The 20,973-nt window shown below is 40.6% G+C and overlaps 2 protein-coding genes across 2 annotated transcripts in view; one reads left to right on the top strand and one right to left on the bottom strand.

Moving 5' to 3' along the window:
• The window catches only part of nr5a2 (nuclear receptor subfamily 5, group A, member 2), a 69,082-nt gene extending 51,659 nt beyond the window's left edge, over positions 1-17,423 (top strand). The window contains exon 7 of the mRNA XM_084952461.1: positions 15,275-17,423. Coding sequence (XP_084808587.1) covers positions 15,275-15,522 — 248 coding nt within the window. The 3' untranslated portion in view covers positions 15,523-17,423. The remainder of the gene's footprint in view (positions 1-15,274) is intronic.
• An 89-nt stretch (positions 17,424-17,512) lies between these two features.
• Positions 17,513-20,973, bottom strand: part of LOC146372535 (adhesion G protein-coupled receptor D2) — an 87,149-nt gene continuing 83,688 nt past the window's right edge. Inside the window, exon 25 of the mRNA XM_084952460.1 lies at positions 17,513-20,235. Coding sequence (XP_084808586.1) covers positions 20,098-20,235 — 138 coding nt within the window. The 3' untranslated portion in view covers positions 17,513-20,097. The remainder of the gene's footprint in view (positions 20,236-20,973) is intronic.

The raw sequence follows: 20,973 nt of genomic DNA, 5'->3' as shown, positions 1-20,973 counted from the left end.
GATTTAACAGGAAGCCAATGAAGGGAAGCCAAAACAGGAGAAATATGCTCTCTCTTTCTTGCTGCAGCATTTTGGATTAGCTGAAGGCTTTTCAGTGAGTTTTTAGGACATCCTGATAATAATGAATTACAGTAGTCCAGCCTGGAAGTAATGAATGCATGAACTAGTTTTTCAGCATCACTCTGAGACAGGATATTTCTAATTTTAGAGATGTTGCGCAAATGTAAGAAAGCAGTCTTACATATTTGTTTAATATGTGCGTTGAAGGCCAGTGTACAAGTCTTTGTTCTTGGCTCCATGATGTGCATCTACTAAGGAATACACCATTAAGTGAACGCACTGGTCTCATTTAGAAAAAGAGCAAAACAAATGCAAAATATAATAGATGAGAGTAAACTCTTATAAATGAATTGGGTAGAATTCCAACAAAGAAGAAAATCGTTTGTAGTTCTTGGTGCAGAAACCTTGTTTATATGAAGTGTCAGACTTTTCTTTCATCTTGTTTACTTTTATTGTTATTTTAAACCGTTCATTTAAATATTCTTAAACACTCTTTTTTATCCCCCCCCCACCCCCACCACCACCACCACCACCAAAAAAACAAAAAATAAAAAACAAACAAAAACAGAGAAGGGTACCAACAAATCTGGCATTGTTGCTGTCATATGAGAGAATTCATACAGGCAGTTTCATGTGTGAAGTATTACAGGTCAGATGTGATTTGATAGTTTTTTTCCACGAGAAAAGAGCCGGATGGTATGAGATGCATGTGTTTGAAATGTGGCATGACTGGTGCCTCATAGTGTACGAGTTCATGGCGGTGCAGACAGCTCTGACAAATGTTTGTGTCCCATAAATTAGTTTCAGTCACTGGATTGGTCCATTGACAGCAGTAATGTCAAATGCAATAGTGGTGATTGAACCTTATATATGTATAAGGTTCATAAAGCGCAGTCCACGCACTGAGCGGCTGCATCTAGTCCTTTTTCATCACTTTGTTTTGAATCTTGGTGAAGTGCTCGGCAAACATGTGCTGATTGAAAACTATTGGACTCTCATCTACCTTTCAAACAAATCTTTTTACCCTCCGTCTAGTTTCTCCAGGCATCATTCTGATGCAGGAAACAAACAAAAAAAAGGAAAAAAGTTGTTCAAACTTGGTTTCCGACAGAGCCAAATCCAGCTAATCATGTTTGAGTGTCCTGACTTTTCTTTCATTTTCTTTCTTCTTATTAGGAGTAGGTGGGAGTGTGCCCTAAAGCAATGAACCTAATCCTTCTGTATATTTTCTGTCAATTTTATCCTAAGAAATCTAACATGGTGAGCAGTCAGCTCCTGATGGTGGCAGCCACTTTGTAGGGAATTCCATGTAATGAGGTTGTCTAAAAGGCTTTCAGACTATATCAAGCAATAAAAGCTCCAGCTCACCACTATTACCCAGCAATACTGCAGGCTGTTGTCATTAGGCAGAAGTTGCAGTGAGTTTTGGTGGTGGTGGTTGACAGAGTGAGAATCAGTGTCTCTCATCACTAACCCCACCTTCACGCTCAGCCTTATATCTTCACCTAGGTACAGTTTCAGTTTTCAACGTCTCCATCCAGATCATCTCCAACCAGTCCTTAATTTACAGCTCAGGCTGTGTTTTATAGATCTTTTTCCATTATTGCAGAAAATTATATAACACTTATGTTGACACTGTTAAGCAGTGACATTTATCAGACAGTAAATACAGACAGTCCAATGCTTAACTCTAACCCGGGCCTAAAACAGAGTATGTTCTTGAGTTCGTGCCATGCTTATGCTTATTATGTGCTATTGCACACAGCAAACCCACATGGGGTCATTTTGTGTCTATTTGGCTGTTCATGCACCTCCCAGTTTTTACAAGCTGGTCACATGTGAATAGGTCCAACTCCCTAGTCATCCCTGTGATGTATCATAATTAATGTGGCAGCAGAGATTCACAGATGGCACAAGACGTAGATTGCTGCAACAACATTGTTGCATAAAACTACTCCCCAAAATATTGGTTTTGAATGATGTCTTCTATTGTTTTGAAAATAAATTACATATATAAAAGAGACTGCAACAATTCAGATGCATGTGTAAAAGTTTATAGAGCTATGGGACTCATCCAGTATATGTAAAGGTTATTGCATGCAGTGTAACATTGACTTAAAGGTGATGAATATGTGAGTGGAAAAACCTGAATAATCAGAGTAATGAGTAAGCACTTGGCGACAGTGGAAAGGAAAAACTCCCTTTTAACAGGAAGACGTCTCCAGCAGAACCAGGTTCAGGGAAGGATAGGCCATCTTCTGTGACCAAGTGAGGGAAAGGGGAAGGAGACAGGATAAAGGAGATTTTAAAAGACAACATCCTAAGGATTTCAGATAATAACGTTATAGTGTTTTACATTTGCTGTACTTATGAGCTATTGTGTATGTGATTTTAGTTTAATTTCAGCACATGTTTTATTATTTATTCAGTACAGTTTTTGCACCACATGTAATACAAATATCCTTATATCATGTTTAATGTTAAATCTTCCTTGTAGCATCACTTTTATTTTGAAAAATAAGCTTTAAAAATGATTCCAAACCAGCAGCCTCATTGCAACGGCATAGTAAAGAAAACTTGCTCATCATCTACTGTACCAGTTGTGTTTCAAAAGTAGTTAGATCTCTCTGAATGTAAAATCAAAATATGTGCAGCCCAGCCCTTCACTTCTTCCTGAATATGATGACTGTTGCAAGTTGGCAGCAGAATTTAATGCACTTTAACTCACTGTCCTGCCAAAGCAATTCAGGACATATCCCCTGAACTTCTGCTCCCCTCCATCAATACACTCACTAACTACTCTAGCAGTGAGCACATCCAGACAAATGCTACTGTAAAAGTGTTTTTTTTTTTTTCTTTAACCAGAAAAAAAATTCACCCTTCTACCTTACCCTGTGTATCTCTCCTGCACTCCCATGTGGGGTGATTTAAGGCAAGATAGGCTATGGAGAAACTGTTCCCCTCCTATCTCTCCCTCCTGCCTTCTCCCTCCTTCTCATTCTCCCTCTCCCTTGGTCTTATTACAGGCTGTCAGTTTATTATAAAACATTAGGAAAGCAGAGGGACACTTGCAGTTACTGTCCTATCGATCGGCAAGGATAGATTCTGTGATTTAGAGTCAGCTTTGGCTCGCGCCCTCCACATTCTCGGCCTCCTATTAAGGCACCAGCGCTTTGCTTTGGCTATTGATGTCTCAACATTAACAGTTACAAGCTGCTACAGAAAATCAATGTTCAACTTTTATTACCTGCTGCATAACGCGGAGGACCTCCCGCCAGCTGATACTTAGCAGTCAAAAGGAGGCATGGATGGTCGGCCGAGCACATCAGGTGTTTTCTAAGTGATATCTGCAGTAATATCAACCCTGTCTATAGCATACGGAGGCTTTCGGGGGCCAGTTGAGGGCCTTAGAGCTTTGGAAGGTATAGCATGCCAACCTAATTAGCGCATCCTTGCAAATATTAGCCTCAATGCTCAACTTAGTTGCAGGTCTGCGCACAACGTTTTTGTCTTAAAATCTTGTCTGCTTGAAAAAAATTCTCTCTAGCACTACCATCAGCATGACTCACTTGTAGAGTACACCACCTAAATGTCATCAAGTTAAAATATTGGATGATCCCCTCAACCACCGTCCATCCATCATTGGTATCAACCTGGATATGTGTGTTGTAACAGAGAATCTTAACCCAGGTAGGGTGGATCTGGAGCGGCTGAGGCCTCTCAAACATTTATGAGGGGCTACTGAGCAACGGTATGGCAGCCCTTCTGGGACAAACAGCCCCTGGTTCTGTACTCTGAGTCCCGATCAATGGAACTCAAGTTCATTACACACACTTTTCAGCCGAACGGCGGCAACTGATTTTTTTCTCTCTCCACCCCACCTTCCTCTGATCGTCGAGCAGCCCACCACTGGGGCTGCATTACACTTGCTTGTTTACGTGGCTGCGTGTATAGGGTAGAAGGGGGAAGGGAGCGTGTGCTGGTATGTACGTGTGTGTGCGTGTGTGAACAGGAGCTGCTCCCAGTGGGCAGAGCTTGAGGTTATCATTATGTACAGGTCGGTCCGCTGCAATGCTAATGCTAATGCATTCTCAGTGGCCGCAGCTCAGGTCCCAACGCTGTGCTAGCAGGGCTGCTACTCGTCTCCAATTAAAGACTGAGGGATGTCTGTTTGGGGTAGGGAAGACAGACCTGGGCTATCTGGGGCCCTGCGGAGAACAGGCTCACATTAGTCAAGGAAAACAGACTCGGAGAACAAATTGTGCATACACCAGAGTGCATCAGATAATCCCTCTCTTGATTCAAGCATCATCTAGTCCCTGGCAGTGATTTTATGCTATCTAATAACTGCTTTAGAGGACCTGTTGGTTTTATTCCGCAGGACCTTATCACGCCGACTTCAGACTATCAGAGCAACCAGCTTTTCATACTTATCATGTGGTTATAACGAGTTTAAACAATGCGATAATTTTCTGTATTCACAAAGCATAACCCCCAGAGCACCGTACAATAAGAAAGACAAATAGTCAACAAAACAGAGCTGGTCCTAGGAATCGAAGAAGCATCAATATTTCACTCATAATACAGTATAACAGTGCTGTGAGATGAGGACTGTGGTCACTGTGTGTGTGTGTGTATGTGCACTGATGGTTCACACCAGACTGACTACTACTGTCATGAAGTATAGTGATCAGAGCAAAATTATTTAAATGTCAAGCTTTCGCAATAACTGGCATGTTTTTGATTACATAAAGAGAGCATGTAGCCATCATGTGTAGCGCGCGCGCACACACACACACACACACACAAGAAAACGTGCGCAAAGACACACATTGAGATCTAGGCCAAAGGAGTGGCCTCTAAGTCTTTAAGTCTATTGCCAGTCAAGTGTTCAGTAATACAAACGTAATCCGTTGGGCCCCAAGCTTCACACACACCAGCCTTGTCAATCATTTGTAAAGTTGTAAAGCCATTCACTCTTTCGATCAATATCTCAGAAGGAGCTACACTGTTATTGCTGCAGTTGTTGTGTAAAAAAAAAAAAAGAAAGAAAAAATCTTTACGACAAGACATTTATGATCCTTGTATAGCTCATGATGTGTCATTAGTGTAACTCACTAGACAATCATTACTTTATGCAAAATGCTTAAGGCGTGAGCGCAGAGTTGTAATGATTGAAAAAAGATAAAAGGGATGACGCACTGAGTTATTCAGAAAGCCCATTAAATGAAACCTAGTTTCCATAACTGAACTGCGTTCTATCAAAAGTCAGGATTAAGCAATGGAAATGATACTAAACTTGCAAGTGCGTGACTTTGCATGAAAAATGCTAAGTAGACTAAGAACAGCAATAATCCCCTACATCTACACCTACCGGGCTGATATTACAAACAGACCTCGCTGGCATTACAGTACTGCCTGGCATGTGGATTATCACTCTCTGCATCCCTCTGTGAATATGTATAGTGCAGAGGCATGCCTTTAAACTTTTTGGTAAGCTATATGGTGGTCATGGTGGCTGCTATAAGTCTATACACCCTTTGCTCTTTGAGCTTCTGTTCTGGTGGGCGCGTGTGTGTGTTTAAGTGTGTGTGTGTCTGTGGACAATGTAGTTACAAGATACTTCTGTCACAGCACAGAACAGCAGAGCTTTAAGATGATATGTGTGTTCATGCTTTAGTCTGTGTGTGTGTGTGTCTGTGTGCAACCGGAGACAGTGATTAAATGTTTTAAAGCACAGATGATCCAACAGTTGCCGTCTCTTGTTCTCTCACCCTTTCTCTCTCTCTCTTTCTCTTCACTGAGGCCCCCACCCACCCACCGGTGACATTACACCCTCACTCTTGAACCATCACAGCTCCTTTCGTGCCTCTTCGTTCTCATGCTGAAACTTATTTTTAGCAGCGTGGTGCTGGTACACAGAAAGGAAAGCGATTCTTTATGTTGTGTTGGGAGAAAAATAAGAAAGAGAGGAGTGATTGTAGCTAAAGAAAGGGGTCAGGAAGCCAAGAAGCAGTCCATGATGAAACAAAATGAATCAATCAACCTTCTATTCTCACAGACATGCCAACAGAATGCGCTCATACAGTAAATCATAAGAAAACAAAGCTATGTAATATAAAATAATGCTCTGCAGTAGCAGGCGTTTGCTATTCCAGCTCTTTGTGCCTGTGCACACTGCCTTAGAGCATAAAGTTGTACTTTAGTGCCACCTGGCACTGATAGCAAAAGCTACCCCTGGCATTACACTGCAAGCTTGGAAATGGATACGATGCTCAGTACAATGATCAGTATTATTAAAGAAATGCAGATAACTTATAAAGGTAATTGTCACTGATGCAATACTGACAGAATAATGAATAATAATATATTTATACTTTTTAAAAAGCTGTTTAAATATTACTAGATACTAGACAGCTCAACAAACTGATCTCAAATATAAACAGAGAGCAGCCATCCTAAAAATCAACTCATAGTGATTACCTGGCTACACAGCTGATTTTTTTAAGCACACTGGTGTTGTTTTCTGTAGAGGAACAAAATGTAACATCTGGACATCCTCAAGAAAGTGAATGTGCAGGTGTTTTGTTTTGGGGTTTTTTTTGTTCCTCTTTTATTGTCTGTTGTTTTTGGAATTTCATTTTCACAGTTAGACACCACTCCAGCGTGTAATGACGAACACGAGACCGCACAGTGAAGCAGCCCTTGTATTTTTTGTTAAAACTCATTCACTCAAAACCAGTGAAACCGTCAAACCTGAGCATGTGTGAACATAAGTAAGCATACTTGTGGTTTATCTTCAAAATGACTAATTTCCTCTGACTTTCTCGAATTGTGCGCACGACTGTCCTCACATTTGGCGCAGCGGGAGCGTGCAGTAAAATCTACAGTTCAGCTTTGAAAAGCAGCCTGCAAACATGCCATCTCCCATTAACTCTGAGTTGGAGGGGTGGGGAGGAGAGCTGCTGCCATCCAATACTTTTAAATAAATGAAACCCCAATTTGCACTTATGTGAAAAGTGCAGTCAACTTAACGGGGAACAAAAAAAATCCCACAGAGAACAAAGAAATCAAAAGAAGGCATGGAATATATGTGGCACACTCTTCTTTAGTCAGCACTCTACCTGCCGGCATCAAAAGAGAATGAAGCCGAATGAAGAGGAAGGAGAGGGGATGGGTGGGATGTAAGACAAGAGAGCGCACGAGGGAAAGACTGAGTGAGAGACAGCGAGGTGGGAAACTGACACTATGGATTAACTGTCCTTCATGCTGAAAATATACATCCCCGGGCGCTTGATGCTGAATTATTAATTCAAATTTGTCAGAGAAAGAATGAGAGAAATCTATTGACGGGGACACGGGCCCTTTAATGGTCTCATTAAAGGGGAGGCATCCCACATCATGCACCTTCTGTACTGCTGCAGGAGTTTTTGGGGCAGCGGAGGGTTGGCGGGGGGGGGGGGATACTTGACCCCCCAATGATTTTCTGTCACTTTATCATAAACAAGAAAGGTTGACATGCCCCTCCACTCTCTATGCCCTCCCCTCCACCAACAAACAAACCCTGGGTGTAATTAGCCGACGGGTGCAAAAGTGCACTGAATCTAAACGAGGTTCACATGCATGCATTGATACACAGAGAGACAGACAGACAGACAGACACAGGAACAGCACACACGGTGCCTGCTCCTACTGTTGCTGACAGGTACAAATGAAATACAAGGTAAAGTCACAGGGAAGCTGAAGAGCCACCTCACAGGTGCAGCAATATTGATTTCAAATTCATTAGATTCCTTTTTTGTTTTTCCTTTTCGCCTCTCCATCGACATTTCCTCACATTACACCAAACGAAGGGACTTTGCATCTGGATTGCTGCCTGTTAGTGCTCAGCCTGTCAGTCAAGCGTTAGCATCATTAGCTGTGTATAGCTACATGACTGGGAGCTGTTTAGTGAGTGGAGAGGGGGTGTTAACTTTCTGCACAGTCCACGCAACGTCAGGAAGGTGGGAGAACAGGGACCTGTGGGTGCATCGCTCACTCATTGAAAGGCTTTTGGTTCCACCTCCGGGGAGGGGGTGGGGTTAAAAAACAAGTGGGGGGCAATAAGGAGCAGAGGTGGGGAGGACTAGAGGGACCACAGAGGGCTAAGCACCAGGTTCATTGCTGATTCAAGTCTCTTAGTATCCCTCTGGCAAATGGATTTTCATAATGCTGAGACAATGTGATTTTTTTTCTTCCCCAGCAATATGATTTTTACCCCAGCAGGTCTGAAGCATGTTAGAAATGCAAGTAAGGATTATTTTCATTGCTGATTCGTCTGGAAATTATTTATTTTTTCATCCGATTAACCATATGATCGTTAGCATGGCCAACAAACTCATCTTGTGGACATATTTATTTACGGGATGTGTGATTTATTGTAATAGCCACACAACAATATCATTGCCGTGCCATTCTATGTAGAGAAGTCTTAACTTTCCCTTTAATATGTATCCCCACTGATATTAATCTCCCTGGCTGTGCCCATCTGTTGGAACCCTTACTAATACAGCCACAGACAGGACCTACTGATTCAGGGTGTAAATTTGCTTTCCCCTTCACCTCAAGATAAATTCCCAGCACCTTCCAGCCAGCATAGGCAATGAGAGAAGCTTTTCTCCTTCCTGCTCCAAGCACCTTTTCTCTTATTTATTTTATCAGACCTTAGGCGCATTTCTCTTCCTTTCAATATCTCTCGACCTCTCTCCATCACCCCGCCGAGCCCGCCGACCCATCCTTGGGCGACAGAACTCAAGCAGCCGCTACCTGTTTAGCTTAACAACAATAGCATTGTTGTCAGCTGAGGTTTAGATCTGACTTAATATATTCCCAACTGGACCGGAGCTGCTTAATTCTCTTTTACAGCCGCATGGCATTTGGCCCCTGGAGACGAGAAAGTGAGGGTTTGATGAGTCGGCGGGCAAATTGAGCCTTAATGCTTTCTTCTGACAAGCTGACAACAGCATGTTCCCATTGGTGGCCAGAAACTGTGAGACAGTTATTATTCATTGCAGACACAGAGGAAATTTAGCCTCTGGATATTGGGCTCTATGCTAGCTTAAGGGCATGTAGCTACAGTATGTAGCTACATGTATGCTGGTGAAATAATGGTAACTACTTAGGATAAAGGGTCACTGCTCAGAGATTAATGAGACCTTTCTTATACCCGAGTATGAAGTATACATCCAGTGATCCTATCATTTGAATAAATACAAAAGAAAAAGGTAATTAAACTTGTTCATCGTGGTTCTGTACCAGTCGGTATATGTCCGCTTCAAATTCACCTTTCAAGCCTGAAAGGTGATTGGAGAGTCGAATGGCATCTGAAATCTCCACACCTTTCCAGCATTAGAATACAAAGATGCATCTCACTTCTGATTTTGTTGAAACTGATATTTTGGCTCACACAGGGATTAACCAGTCCGGGGTTTGGACTTTTTTTTTGTTTATAAATGAGCCTAACACTACACAAACCTATATGGACACTCAAAGGCAGCTTTGTTAGGTACATCCATTTGAATGTTAATTAATGCCAATCACAGCCAATTACATCACGGCAATCTGCCAAAGTTCAAACTGAGCATCAATTCAATTCGGTTCAATTCAGTTTTATCTATATAGCGACAAATCACGACCACAACAAGGCACTACCCTACAATAAAACAATGATCAAGGTATGCAGAAGAGCATCTCTGAACCTCGAAGCAGATGGGCTGCTGTAGCAGAAGACCACAAGATGTGCAGCTAAGAACAGAAAACTGAGGCGACAGTTCGCTGGTGCTCACTATAAACTGGCCAATGGAGGACTGGAAGAAAGTTGCCTGGTCTGATGAGTCTCCATTGCTACCATCATCTCCAGGAACATCACCACAGTTCCTAATCAGGCTCATCTATTTATGTCCACAGTGTACCCACTTCCTGGAAGATTTGTGTACTATGTCACAACCACATTTTGTATTTTTTTATACTGTTTTTTAGTATATCCCTGCCTTAACCACCATGGTTTACATCATAGTTGGATGTTTTTTTGTGAGATCAATTTCCGTTCCTAAAGCAGACAATAGATACATTCCTCCACATCCTCATCTTACATTCTGTGATCAGATTGTTGTGATACTCGTTATCCTTTTACCCTTTGGAGTATCAGGTTTCAAAGACTCCCCTATTAAATGTTAAGAGGCATATATCTGCAGTTTACCTCCATTATTTTTTCACTCGCCTCTAAGGTGGAGGCTTCATATCGAGAGGGGAATTCCCCAAACGGGACTTGGAGGAAAACAAGGTAGCTGAGAGCTCCAAGGAGCAGGGGAACCTGTTTTCTGGCAAGCACAGATAGATGTAATACTCTAATGGGGAAGGAGAGCATCCTGTAGAAGAAAAGAAACACACACACACACATGCACGTCCACATGAAATGTTGTCAGTGGAGTGTTGATAGGAGCTGAGGTGAGTGTATGCATGTGTAGCATGTATGTTTGTGTACTCCACGACTTTATGGTGAGGCTAATGGGGGTAAAACAAAATGTTATTCATCAAAGATTATGTTTCAGGGCAAAGCAACATAACTCTGATAATAGGCTACCTAAGTGCTAGCGTTAACCGCTCGGCCATTGCTCCTTGCCCTGTGGCTCTTATTTGCTTTGATTGCCTTTGCTGCCCTGTGTTTTAAACACAGACACAGCAGAGTTCTCCCAGTGATCATGCAACACTTCTCTTGTGATAGTTAGTAAGTCATTAGTCCTCATATGTTTCTGTAAGAGTCAAAGGTCACCGGGTTCTCGTCTGTCAACGCCCCCATCTCTGATTGGAGCCAAGTTGTAAGGCAGATTAATAGTGGAAAAAGTAGCTGTGGACAGCGTTGACTTGATAACGGTCCAGTAGGGCGCAATAAAGAGGAGTTAGCGGGAATGCACGTTCAGCTCCTCACTCTTTGACGCACCGCTGCTGTAGTAAAAGGTCCTCCAGCTTTGATCGGCTCGCATAAATGCCTTTGAGAGCACCTATTGGAAGAGCCGAGCCACCTAATTCCCGCCTATGCAGGAAGTAACGAGTTTGTCTTCCACCACGTTTTACTGACAGCAGTTCCCTCAATAACTATTTATGACCCACCGGTTTTATGTGTTGTTTTTGGACCCGGCAGAAAACACATGTTGTGAAGTTTTGAAAGGCTGTGTGTATGGGCAGCACGTGACTCAGAGGTTTATTGATCGAGGCCCTTAAAGTGTAATGTGAGAGAACACGGTGTTGTTTTACCCTGTAATAACTGCTGGCGACTTAGCAGTGCCTTCACAAAACAGGTGCTAGCTTAATGTAAACCTATCAAGTGAACTCCCTACTTATAGTATTTAAGATTTTCTTTTCTTTCTTTTATGAAACATGACATTTCCCCAACTTTTGAACCTTAATAACAAACATAGCAACACTTTTGTCTAATTTGGGCAGAATTAAATGACTGGCCACGCTCTCAGCTAGCAGGTAATCACAAATGACTTTAACTCCATCTAAACTGAAGTTCGGCCAGTTACAGGGAGGCTAGACGCCCAAATAATCGCAGTAGGCACCATATACTGCACAGTAACATAGTTACTAACATGAGTAACTGTGACCGACATGAATCTCATCTACAGCGACCTGTTGCCGAAGAACACAACACTAAAATAGTCTAAGTATACAGAATTAAGAAAAATGTACAAAAAGAAAACCCTTGGTGTAACTAAGTGTATGTGTTGTTTTTATTTCTCGGGTCATATTTTTCCCAACACATTGTCCACTCTGTGAGGCATCTCTGTGATCAGAGTGAAATAATGGAGCAAGCGTTTGCATGACTGAACGTGCAGTTTCTGTGTGTGTGTGTCCCTGGAGCAGGTTGATTGTAAGGGTCGGTGAAAGAGTGTAAAAGACATACACTCACAGCACAGAGCAGATCCAGTCTAATTAAAAAGCACAGCGGAGATTTCAGGGGTTCTGTGAAAGAGAGAATTAATCTGTGTGTGTGTGTGTGTGTGTGTGTGTGTGTCTGTGTGTGTCTGTGTCTGTGCGTGCGTGTGCGTGTGCGTGTGTGTGCTCTTGCATTAGGTCGCTGGCTTCAGCATGATCGGCCGTCAAATGAAACAATGTATTCTGCGGGACCTCGGGGTTTCCTTTTGAGTATTCGGACGCGGCACTGCAACGAACTGTGGCTGTTTTATGTGAAAAAAAGTTGATAATTAGTCCCACAGTGACTGAAGGATGAGATGGAGAGAGGGAGAGAGAGAGGGGGGAGGGGGAATGAAGGGGGGCACTGAAGGAAGAGGAGCGAGTGCTTAGCACATTTAATACTCCAACCTGCCACTGTCTGGGAATCACTGATCAATTGTTTATTTGCTGCTTGTTTTAATTCATCACATTCGTGCCGTTGAATGACTAAATTACTCTGAGTTTACTTTCTGCCTTAGTGGCTTCATGTACAATCACCTAAGCAGCAAAGATCCCTGGTTCAAGCCCCAGGAAGAGATTCCCTTTGGTGTTGTGTCAGGAAGGGTCTGCCAAATCAAATATACAGTGCTACCTGCTGTGGAGGCCTCATGTGACTAAGGGAGCAGCTGAAAGTAGCTCTTGTAGCTCTTCACTTTTCTAATGTGTTTAGCAGCAGAATTCAAACAAACAACTCTTCAACTCTTGTACTTTTTCCCTTTTTCCCTTTTTTTAGAAGCCCCGATTCATTATTTTTTCAAATGAGGCTCTGCTAATAATTAGCAATTAAAATTCTGTCTTATTGCCTCACTTTTGCCTAATTAGCTTGACAGAGACATTGGATCCTAATTCTCCATTGTCCCCCCAACATCGACACACGCACACAACGTAGTCGCACACAAAACAGAGACAAATCTTTCAGAGAAAGCATGGTAATACTTGACATGCCTCTGCTGTGACTCAGAAGATGCTCTGACATACCAGCATGTGGTGTTGTTACAGTGTTTGCACTGCAGAAAACACTTATTCTTAATTTATATGGCCCCAAAAGATCTTATTCTTGATAATACTAAACAGAATTTTCTATTTAAATTTGATTGTGTTCTTTAATGTATGTGTGGTATTTAGTGTTTGGAGAGGATGGCTAGCAGTAAAGCTACACTCATTCTGTAACAGAAGTTATTAGACACATAGTGTGTTCAGGAAAAAGTTAGTTTTCAATGATTTTTTAATACTATAATGACATATGACTTAAAATTCAAATATGTCTATTCTATAAAAAAAAAAGTTTTGTTTCCTTTATGCTGACAAACTTTAATTTAATAAAATATAAATGTATTTGTCTATTGATTTCTCAAAAAAAAGACTCTTATTTGAAGAGATGTAGCTATGCCCATCTGTTGTCCATGGATACGTACAGCAATGCCACAGATGTTGAGTCCTTTAAAAAATGCTCAATGTAATTCTTTTTTTGTAGTGCATGCTCAAGACATAACTTAACAGTCAACTTGATATAAACAACAAAAATCCAAAACAGTAGTACTTTCAGTGATTTCTGCATTTTTTTCCAAACTTTCTGAGCGACTCTGAAACTTTTAAACGTTTAAATTGTTTCATTTGTAGATTTTTTTTTTAAAGAAGAAGAAGAAGACTTTTCTCCTTGTTGACCTGCGTAGGACGTCTATGTGGAAACGCTTAAAGCGCACTCGACAGTCTACTGGGCTGGCTTATGTAAGGCTACATAAAGGCCTCTCTGAGGTGTTGGTGGTGTGAAAGACGGTGCTGGAGTCTGAGTGGGGTCAGACAGCTGAGTGGCGGCAGGAAAAAGCACATGTCATGTTTGTTTGGAGGCTCCTTTGTCACAGGCCACACCCCTCCCCCTTTTCCTGCCCTCCTCTTGGCCTTATTTAGCCCCCCGCCGTGTCATTCAGAGGTCAGGGTGAGCATCAACACAGTACATGCTGGCACACACACAAGCAACACAAGAACAGGCAGACACACACATACACATACAGATTGCAATAGCATGGTAGAGTGCATCATAGATGGAAGTGCCTTGAAGGACCTGCTTCTCATTCTCTAGACCTCATTAGCTGCTGATTTATCTCCCCCTCCTTCCTCCTAATGCTCTAGGTGGGTGGATGGGGCACATGTGTGTGTGAGTAAGTTTGTATGTGTGTGGGAAGAGGGTACTGTGTGAGAAAGAAAGAAATATTATGTGTATGTCCATGGATTAGTGCGGGTGTGTGTGCGTGTGTGTGTGTTTGAGAGATTAAGTCGGAAGGGTGGTATATTTTAGTGTGTGCGTGTGTGCTGGTCCAACTATACACAGACTCTGTCATTCTACATTAGCCCACTGTGAGCACACTCGACCTGGGGTCAAACAGATTAATAAAAGATCACACACGCACACACAGAGCTGCTACCTGATTAAATATTCTGCAGCCCTGTGCTTCATAATCATGACAAGTACACACAGCGCTCTGGTTCACCATTATCCATTTAGCAAATTTTTTTGTCTTGTCTTGCAATAATCTGCTTAAACCCCCAGTGAGCTTATTATTGTCAAGGAAAAGTGCTTATAGCTGCGCAGAAAGGTAGGGTTTTAGAGAGATGCAAAATGTATTTTGCACGAGGAATTAATGGTGAAAAAAGGGGTTTTCCTTTGAGATGGATTCCTGCACATGATGTCTACTCTTTTATTTAAAGTTAGCGTTATTATTCATCAGACATTGCAAACTTTTACCTGCACATTTAAAAAAATAAAATAAGTGGGACAAATTGTTTTGATCTTAAACAAAAGTGTGGTGAAAGCGTTAGGTTAAGGAGCAGCTCTGGTGCTAATACGACTACAACTCTCCCCTGCATAATTCATGGGCTCTTGGGGAATTCGTGTCTCAGGAGAAGAACCTTCTTTTTTTGTTGCCTTTACCTGACTCCCTCTACACTGTAGTCCCAGAAGATGATTAAGAGGAAAAAAGAAGAGGAGGGAGGGATACGTCAACATGGAGTGCCAGATTTTGAGCAACGTGAAAATACGCAATAACCAAAGAACTAATCTGTGTGTCTATAATATGAACCCTGTGGATTTTTTTTTTAAAGTGAAACAGCGTCTTTGAGTGTGGGTAACCTTGGTTTCGAGTTCCCTCACCTGTTCTCACGCTGACCCACATTTCCTGTGGAGCCTGACTTTAACTAACCTTTCTCTTCCTCTTTCCCGTAGATGTGAAGAACCTGGAGAATTTTCACCTGGTCGAGAGCGTCCAGGAGCAGGTCAATGCAGCGCTGCTGGACTACGTCATGTGTAACTACCCACAGCAAACGGACAAGTTTGGCCAGCTGCTCCTCCGGCTACCCGAGATACGAGCCATCAGCTTGCAAGCCGAAGAATACCTTTACTACAAACACCTGAACGGCGACGTGCCCTGCAACAACCTGCTTATTGAAATGCTGCACGCCAAAAGAGCTTAGGAGGCGACTTTCCTACCCGCAGTGCAGCTGTGCAGTTTTGCAGCAGTCCAGAAACTCCAAATAATGCTTTCACCAAAACCAAACCTCCAGCTCACACTTGACTACGTGGTGACCTAGAGGATGGGGAGCAGAGTTTATATCGAGCTCTTTTTTGTGTGTGTGTGTGGTTCAAGTTACAACTTGAAGTGGACGAACACGTGCACAGAGACTCATAACGTGCACAGACAAACAGCATTTGGATCCCTTTATTGTAGAAAGAAAAAAAACACAATAAAAACTCTAAAAAAGAGTCGCTTTTCCTCAACCACAGACAGAAAAAGACGATGCTGAAAGGAAGAAAGAAAAAAAAGACAAACACTTGAAGCAGAATCTGCATTTGACTGTACAAGATGATTTCTGATCATCTGCACAAGCAAGACTATCAGACTGTAAGACTGCAACTTTAAGAATTCAAGAGCCCACAAATGTTTTAGTGCTGGTAATGCCATTGAGAGGCTTTCTGTGCTGACAAAAGGGGGAAGCTGAATAACACTGCCCATCTTTAAAAGAGCTTTGTGACTACAGCGGTGGCTTGTTTTGGTCAATGATTCTCTTGTGCGCTCTATCAATAAAACTGGCTTTTAGTTGCTGTTTGGTACTGTAAGGGCAAAATGACAAGCTGTCAACCAGGCAAGAGACTCTCAGCTACCATCACGTCTGTTTTTTGTTGTTTTGTTTTTTTTAACTCACAAAAAAAGCGAGTGGCAGCTCGACCGAACTGAAAGGGGAGAACTGAAAGTTGAAAAATAAAATTCTAATTTGTTAGCGAACAAAATGCTAAATGGGTGAATAAGAAGAAGACGTCTTTTTTTCTCTTGTAATTGAAGTCATTTGCTCCTCATGGTCCCCATGCAGTTCTCCTTTCTTATTCCATCTCTCCATGTTATGTTAGACTATGTACCTCAGAAAGACCAGTGTTAAATAAATTCAATTAACTAATGTCAGCTTAAATTGTATTTATAGCCCTGTTTCCCGCAAAAAAACAAACAAACAAGCAAACAAAAAAAACCCTGTCCTTTTTAATATTTCACTAAAACTGGAACAAAACAAAATGTGGTTCTGGAGACAGAGAAGGAACGATCCTGCCTTTGTCCAAAAAGACCAAAGCCTGCTGCAGAACAGATGAAGGAAATGACAAATACCTTAATAATCAGTATTATAAGAGAAAAAAAACATTGTGATGTCACAGTTATGTGAGTCTTGCCTTATTTCATTACCATGCTAGCTAACCGTGCAGATGTGAATGAAAATATGTACAAATATATAAATATATATATATAAATATATATATATAAAAAGTATTAATGTTGTAAAAATTAAAAAAAAAGAATAATTCAGCAGTTGTTTACATTCATGTGGTCAAATGGGAGAGAACTGTGATGAAGCATAAATTGCAAAGCAATGATTTCCTAAAAAAAAAAAAAAAAGAAAAAAGAAAAAAAGAAATTAATGAGAAAAAAAGATCCTTCTGGTTTGCTTTCTTTGGTGTGTGTATAGTGTTTTATTTTTTTATTTGTTTTGAGCAGTACTTAAATTATGTCGTGAGACACTAAAATCAAGGAGGAATCACACTTAAAATATTAATTTCTGTGTCTGCTGGCATTCAAACATTTGTTTTATTTGGGGGGGTTTTTTAAGCATTGATGTCTGTGTAAGACTTCCTTTTCGCTTCCGACCTTTTTATTTGTAAAAGCCTTTTGCTTTTTTCTGTTTGTTTTTTATTTACAGTGCTTTGACATTTTTGATGTATAGTATGTCACTGGTTATGCTTAATAATGAAGATAATTTATTGCGTCGCTATATTTCCATCTATGTGTTACATGACGTAAGGTGTCCACGCCGAAATAAATTTGTTTACTGTAGCATGTTCTTGTTTCGTTTCCATAAGTAGTTCGACGATGCAGGTCTGAAGCAAAAATAACAGGCTTTCCAATAAAAAAAGAGAAAAAGAAAAGAAGAAAAAAAGAAAAATAACATAAAAGAAAGAAAGAAAAATCACAAGTTTTCAGTCTTTTAAATGTTTCATGCAAGTGTGTACATTGAAACAAGTATTGTGTTTAAGTGAGTAGGTGTGAAAGACGTCTGTGCCACGTTAGTTTTACTTATTCACATCCTGCATCATTGTTCTGTCCAGTTTGCTCTTATACCAAAGACTGCATCTTTCCCCTGTGAGCTGTGACTTTTATTATTGTGTCCCAAGTTAAGAAAAGCAGCTTTAAAAAAACAACGGCAGCCTAAATTATTCTCTTGCCAAGTTTCTCCATATGTATAGTATTTGTTTATAAGTGTCCCTCCCACATCAACCTGTGGTGTGTGTTTTTTTTTATCTTTAAAGCATTTTGTTAATAAGTCATCGAATGAGCTAAAGTCTTTCAGCGGCATGTTTAATGTACAGAAAAGTCATTAAGTTATTTCTGAATCCGATCATTACTTTTGTGTTCTGGTCAGACAATCTTACCTCTCATTCATGTTCTCAAAGTCAGTGTTTAGGTTCTGCAGCTGCCTTGGACTTCACGTACAGTTAGGTCCATAATTTGTTGGACAAAGGTGCAATTTTTGTAATTTCTGTACACAACAGTATAGATTTTAAATCAAACAATCGAGGACTGATTAAAGTGCACACTTTCATCTTTAATTCAAGGAGTTTAACAAAAGTTTTGCATTAACTGATTTTGACTTATGGCCATTTTTATACAAAGAACCCCATTTTCAGCAGCTCAAAATTATTTGAACAAGCTAACAGTTCAAATGCAAGGATTGTTTTTAATATGTGGATGAAAATCTTTTGCTCTGAAGGCCTTTACTCCAGCGACCTTCGGTTTTGTGGCATTATTCTGAATCTAAGCAAAGACTAAAGCCCAAATTCATCCTGCTACTTCTGCTACATCCTGCTCAGCAGTCACATCACCAATAAACGCTATGGACCCAGTTTCACTGCCACCCATACATACCCATGCCATAACAACAGATAACACGAGCTGTTTCTCGCCTTCTCCATACTTATCTCTTCCCATCATTCTGGTACAAGCAAAACTTGGTTTCATCTCTTTAAATATTTTTTACAGTGTGCAGGTCTTTAAGATGTTTTCTGAAAGAGTCTCATCCGGCCCTCTCATTCCTGACTGTAACCAGTGGTTTGCACCTTGTTGTAAACCCTCCGTGTTTCCATTCGTTCTGGGGTGTCTTGATAATACAAGTATTCATGACTTTTTTAGATGCAAAGTTATTTTTATTATTTACTGTGGAAAAAAATTCTGTCATTAACCAAGTTAGTTGTCTTCTTTGGTCTTTCAGGCCTTTTGCTGTCACTGAGTGGGTCAGGTGCATTCACTCTTTTTAAGAATGAACCAGACTGTTGATTTGAACACTGCTAAAGTTGTTGCTATCGCTCACTGCACTGAAACAAATTCTAATGAAAAGCTATAAAACACAAATTCAACACACTTAAACTTTAGATATTATGTCTGGTTCATTTGCCATAAAATAACAAAGGAACAGGCGTCACCTCTCTGTGTAGCTGTGTGTCAGTCATTAAAGCTTCAGCCTCTGTAAATAGGAGACTATTAAAAATAGTTGTAATTCTTAAACAGTAAATGCAAATCTTTTGTTAAAGACCTTGAATTAAAGCTGAAAGCATGCACTTCAGTCACATCTTTATCCTGCGATTTAAAATCCACAATAAACCTACGGACCTAATTGTAACATACAGTGAAATCCACAACTCATGTAGGCAACACAAGCCACTAATGTGGCAATGCATAAGTCCTGCTTTTTACTGCATGTTTGTTGTATCATCACTGCAGTCCTGCTCCAACACCTAAGACAATTATGTTTGGAGATATTCAAATAAATGGTCTAAGGAAGTGTTTCTGGTAGCTTGACAGTGAGAAGTTATCATAAATGGTGTAAATTCCACCTGTTTGCTTCACAACACATTTTTGTAGAACATGTAGTGATTGTGAAACAGACTTGTACACAGGATTCAAACAACAACTACTTTTGTGCATTATATGCTCATGTGCACTGTCAACAGATGGAGACAAAAAAATCTAAATGCTATTTCCTTTCTGCTTTGACTTTTTTCACCCTTTTGCTGACATTTTTAACGCTTCCATCACTTCCAGGTCCTGGAGTTTCTCTCAATGGGACTAACTGAGTTTTTTCTCATATCTCAATAAATAATTCTTATGCTTATAACACCAGGTTCTCACTCCCTCTGAACACTAATGCTGCCCACTTCCACTTCATTTGTTATTTTAGGGAAATTATGTGTATGATTGCAACGTGAGTACCTGTAGCAATGAGAAATAATTACATTGTTTTCCTGGAGAAAAAAGACAAACATATTTAAAATCATTATGTACACATCATTAATTGTTCAGTTTAGATCATAACCATACATATATACATGAGGCGATATATTATTATCCAAGGCATCGTAAAGGAAGTACAAATGAAGCTAATAATCAAGGACAATTTGGGGGGCAGATAAATGTCAAATAAGAAGTACAGAAACACCAAAAACAGCATGACAGATCAGTCTATGTGGACGAGATCGTAGCTTTTCTGAGGTGTAGGGCTGCGAGGGAAACAGGAAGCTGAAAACTCGAGGTCCATGGGAACATGAAGACTGCAGCCAGGTGGCAAGGCATTCACTTCTGAAGCAGGCAGCTCCTAAATGAAGGAGAGGGATGGGTAAGTGGGAAATTTCAAGTAACTTTAGGGAAGCAGTACTTATCTATACTGTAACAATGCAACACAAATGGTAACTCTCATTTCATGCTGGGAGGAGGATCAAGTACAGTATCTAGTGCTTTGTCACTGAAGTCAGTCAAAACTGGCGGAAGAGCCCCACTATTAAATTACTGTTGTTACAACATTTGCAACAATTTTTAACAATATTACGAACAGATGCAATCGCCAATCATTTCTAACTATTGTATACAGTACAACGTTTTAAAATGAAACCCTTTAGTGAGTGACTGAAAGAACGTTAATTAAGGTCTACAGTTGAGGTCTCAAAGTCAAATACAGAGTTTTATATCAGAAGCGATTAAATTGTAAAAAGCTGTCCTGCTCAACAGCCTTCAGCAGCACAATATTCACATTAAAGCATGATTTTACTGTTACAATGTGAATCTAGACAAGAGGTTGATAAATGATCTAAAGAGCTGTACTTTGGCAGCAAGTGTAATTTTGTGCAAATACTCATCAAGTCCTTTTTATATTTGCCTTTAACTCTCCACACGACATGATCTGCCACGAGTTTGATCCACCTTACAGTTCTCTCTGCCTTCTAGCCAACCTTTCTCTCTCCCCATCCCTCTCTTAGGTTCATTAATCTCTTCTCATGTTTTCTTAAAGACACATACATAATTTCTAAACTGAAGAAGAAGAAGTTGTTGAACAGTC

This window comes from Perissodus microlepis, chromosome 15, assembly GCF_051167445.1.
Source record: "Perissodus microlepis isolate ML-2025 ecotype Zambia chromosome 15, ASM5116744v1, whole genome shotgun sequence".
Lineage (NCBI taxonomy): Eukaryota > Metazoa > Chordata > Actinopteri > Cichliformes > Cichlidae > Perissodus > Perissodus microlepis.
The sequence above is the reverse complement of the archived record's forward strand: the minus strand, read 5'-3'. Positions and strand labels throughout refer to the sequence as shown.